Source organism: Coenobita brevimanus, chromosome 73 (genome assembly GCF_032717465.1).
Source record: "Coenobita brevimanus isolate Jiangsu-jjx chromosome 73, ASM3271746v2, whole genome shotgun sequence".
Classification (NCBI taxonomy): domain Eukaryota; kingdom Metazoa; phylum Arthropoda; class Malacostraca; order Decapoda; family Coenobitidae; genus Coenobita; species Coenobita brevimanus.
This window is the reverse complement of record NC_137026.1, coordinates 32,593,759-32,598,147: the sequence shown is the minus strand read 5'-3', so window position 1 is coordinate 32,598,147 and position 4,389 is coordinate 32,593,759. Positions and strand designations below refer to the sequence as shown.

Here is a 4,389-nt window from a genome sequence, read left to right as displayed (position 1 = left end):
AACACCCGCAACACACACACACACACACACACACACACACACGAAACACCCGCAACACACACACACACACACACACACACACACACACACACACACACACACACACACAAACACGAAACACACACACACACACACACACACACACACACACACACACACACACACACACACACATACACACACACACACACACAGGTTAACGTCCAGGTAGGTCAGGGTTACAGATGACACGGCGGGAGGAAACAGGTGATCACTTTCCTCCTATACAGAGAGCCATTTGCTGCTTTTCCCACCACCAGATGCTATATATAGGGCCAAGAGACAGGCGAAGAGCCATAGCATATTCTGTGTGTTCTAGTCGATATTAGGAGCCACACACTTGGCACGGTTCTCTCCTATTCAGTCAAAACCACACACTTGACGCGGTATTTTACAATGATCTCGCCTCTGGTCCTACTCCTTGTGGTCCTAGGTCTCGCCTCAGCCACCCCCGTTCAGGACTGCGGTAAGTTGGGAAGCATATTTTTATTTGCGTCGTAAAGTGCTAGGTATATGAGGGCAGAAAACGATTGCCTATAGGGGACCTGGACGTAAATTGGATTGTTGCGAGTCCTGTTCTAGGGGAAAATTGGGAATGAGCAAATACGACTGTCGGTTTCAGCCCCTTTGATCCCGTGAGGCATTTCGTATTTTATTTTTCCTTTTTCCAGACAATTTTATTAAACTTAGACTCTTTACTATAAAACGGTGCTGTTGGAGGCTATATTTAATCCCTCCATTCTGAACAGCCCATCCTGTGCTCGATTTGAAAAAAAAAAAAAAACTTATTTCATCAACAACCTATTAATGAAACAAACTCTACAATCTGCTGAAGTAATTAAACGATTTTATGCGATTTTGAATAAATTAATTGCAGTGAAGGGTAATAAACGTCATGTCTAACTTCTCCAGGTGGAAAAGTCTATCCAAAGCTGTATAAAATAGTCTGGAGGTAGCAAGAATAAGATTTTTTAAATCATCGAGTTATATTGCTGTTGTGGACTTAGGCTCATTAGAACGTGAACCTGTTGGACTGCAGGTTGAAACTGTTCCTCTCCTGCAGTCCACAGTCCACCTTCTTTGGGGGACAGGGACGAAATGAAAGGGAGTTTGTATAGCTGAGCAGTGGAGCCGCCAGGTTATATCAGCCCCCCCTGCGTGCAGGAGATCTTTGACGGAATGTAATGACCACCTGTACTGTATGACTCATTTCTTCATGCTTTGATGCGAGAGAGGGACTCCAACACGCAGTGGCACCGATGTAATCAGGCAGTGAAGCTGTCCAGTTATACAAACATTCCTCATTGCCCCCCTTGTACCCCAAAAGGAAGATGGTGGACTGCAGGAGAGGGTCAGCTTCATCCTGAAGTCCACTGGGTTCATGTTCAGTTGAGCTTGGGGTCGCAACAACTACTATTACTACTACTGCTACTACTACTGCTGCTGCTGCTGCTGCTACAACTACTAGTACATACTATTCCTACTCCATTCCAGGATCTACAGCTAACATCGACGAAGTCAGAATCGAAGGCTGTGACGCCCCTCCATGCTTGCTAATCCGCGGAGAAGATGCTCATGTGGAGATAGAATTTGTAAACAGTAAGTAAAAATGGTTCCAGTCAATTCCTGTAATCTCTTTGATATAAATGTTGTTGTTGCTTAGCCCCGGTCTGTCTGGCTAAGCAGACCCGTAGACTGTAGGTGAGCAACTGTCTCTGTGAGGCCATCCTGCAGATACAGTATGATACATTCATCATTTAGGGATCCAGACCCCCACCCCCACCCCTTTGTGGTAGACAATACCTCTCTAGGGTCTGATCAGGATTCTCACTACGGCGAGATGCAGGGAAATATGAAGAGGTTTAGCTCCTGGGTGGATAGGGATACCGAAACTGCTTTGCTTCAGTCCAGGGTACACAATGTCACCACATACAGGCTCATCATCAGCGCCTCTTTGATATAGTACTACACTGTAATGACAACCATCCTCTATACTGTAACTTACAATTTTTCAGATACTGTACAGTGAACATCCAAAGCAAGTTATGTACAACCATTTTCTGATCACTTTAATTTGGCATGAAACTGATGTCCCTCCAACTTACATGCTGAGCTATGACGAGAGATTAACACTACAATATGGTGCTAGTAACAAAGAAGTGCTGTGGATAGGATATGGAACAATAATATTGTCTTATTCGGCCATATAACTATGAATAAGCTGTAAAAGGACGAAAATATTTGCCTAGTTAAAGTGAATAAGCTATATGTAGGCACGAAACTTAAGCACCTCTGATGTACCGTACACTAGGCCTGCAACTGAGAGGTCCCAAGCTTGATTCCCAGGGCAACAATGAGTCTTTGGGAACGGTCTCTTTACTCAAGTTTGTGTGCATCTACAACTGAAAATAGGGACGTGGACTTGCAAAGAGATGGTTCCATGTCAGTCCTAGGATACGTTTGTTGGGTGCATTCCTTGCCAGTCACACAGTGCACAAAAAGCTAACACAAGCAAGATTTCCACACTATCATCATGATAGTCATGGGTTTCAAAATATCACAACATTCTTTACAAAAATAATACTGTAAATGTAAAGATAAAAGATGGGACACACCCACACCCACACAAAAGAAGACTTCCTATCTCCACCTTACAGCCACCTCCCTTATATACCTCTCCACACACACACACACACACACACACACACAAGAAGACTTAAAACCAGGACTGATTGTAGTTCATTTTATTGCAGATCAGGCCTCCGAAACCTTAAGCACAGAAATCATCGGGACCATTGGAGGCCTCGATGTCCCCTGGTTTGGAGCAGATCCTAACGCCTGCAATGGCCTCACAAGTGGAGACTGTCCACTAGAGAACGGGGAGAAGACTGTTTATGAGGCTACATTACCAGTTCTTAATGAGTACCCACCTGTAAGTTGACCGAGATAAACTTATGAGGCACATAAGTGTGGATGCCTGTGGGATGGAGTCAGGATTCTGGAGGCTGGATGGTGAGTGATTATGAGTGACCCATTAACTGGGCAGAGTTTTTATTAGTTGCTCCTTGCAGGTTTTTTCTTGCTCTCCGGACCCTACTTCACCCCATCCCCTGATGGGTATAGAGGTCTGGATGATGATGATGATGAAGATGATTACCCACTTTAAGGTGTTGGGACTCAGGGCTAGACTACACTGCTGCTGAAAGACAAGAATGATATTTATGCTACCGTACCACCAGTTCTTCCTCAATACCCGAATATAAGCTCACCGAGATGGTGGAAAGGGAGACCTTCGCGCAATGGTAGGCTACTGATATAAGCACACAGTGGACCCATTTAAACAAGTGTTCTTTAGCATCCCCCTTTATTCAGCTTGCAGACCACCAGGTTCACACTCAGATGAGCCTGGGATCGCAACAGCAGCAGCAACAACAACTTCACTGAGATAATGCTTCCTAAGAGTTCTGCTTACTTAAGTGTACTATAAAGGAACCCTAGGCTTGGCTACACCACTGAAGAAGGATGAGTAAGCCATTTATGCTATAAATACACTAGCAGAGAATGAGAGAATGGAGAATGAAAGACTGACTAAGAGGGTGTATGTAAGTGAGGTGGAGGAAGGGAGAGGGAGAGGTAGACCGAGGATGAGGTGGAGGGATGGAGTTGAGAGGTATATGAGGGAGGGGGGGTGAGTTGGGGGGAGGGTAGTCAAATGGTGGGTGACAGAGCGACTTGGAGGCGTATTGTCTGCGGCCACCCTTTGCGGGATTAGGGCGTCGGGCTATAGATAGATAGATAGATAGATAGTTTTTCCTGAATGTCCAGCTACACGTTCACCAAGATACAATTTCTTGAGTACAGTACTGTACTGAAAATTTGGAAAAATAATGGAAACTACATAGGCGGCAATGATTTGTAACAGGCAAATTATCAGTAATCTACCGTGAAGCTAAGAACAATAAAGATCAAGAAAGGAAATTTATAACAAAAACTTACTGTAAATGTCTTTGCCGACAGGTGTCTGTGGTTATAACCTGGAAGCTGGTGAATGACGCAGGGGCAACCGCTGTATGTTTCATTGTTCCAGCCTTGATCATTTAGCCCAGTTAACCAGAGGACATACTTTCCACTACACATTTTATACCTGCTGACACTATGTAGCTTTAGAGAGACCTATCATAGTGGAGGAAGTTAAAAGAGATTTTTTCTAACCTCTTCACCTTCCAAAGTGTCCCCAAGTTAAAAATAAGCATAATCTAGAAGTAGCATGAGTAAAAGGAAACATCACCATAATGAGGAGATTACCAGACCACTACAATGTTGAACTCACTCTTCTGTACCTTGGTAGCA

At 44.2% G+C, this 4,389-nt stretch overlaps 1 protein-coding gene across 1 annotated transcript; it reads left to right on the top strand.

Annotated features, from left to right (window-relative positions):
• The first annotated feature begins 435 nt into the window (after positions 1–435).
• Positions 436–4,162, top strand: LOC145407401 (NPC intracellular cholesterol transporter 2 homolog a-like). Its single transcript, XM_080278333.1, has 4 exons — positions 436–505; positions 1,534–1,638; positions 2,793–2,971; positions 4,057–4,162. Exons 1-4 carry the CDS (start codon positions 436–438, stop codon positions 4,138–4,140), a joined length of 438 nt encoding a protein of 145 aa, XP_080134459.1. The 3' UTR covers positions 4,141–4,162.
• Positions 4,163–4,389: the final 227 nt, after the last annotated feature.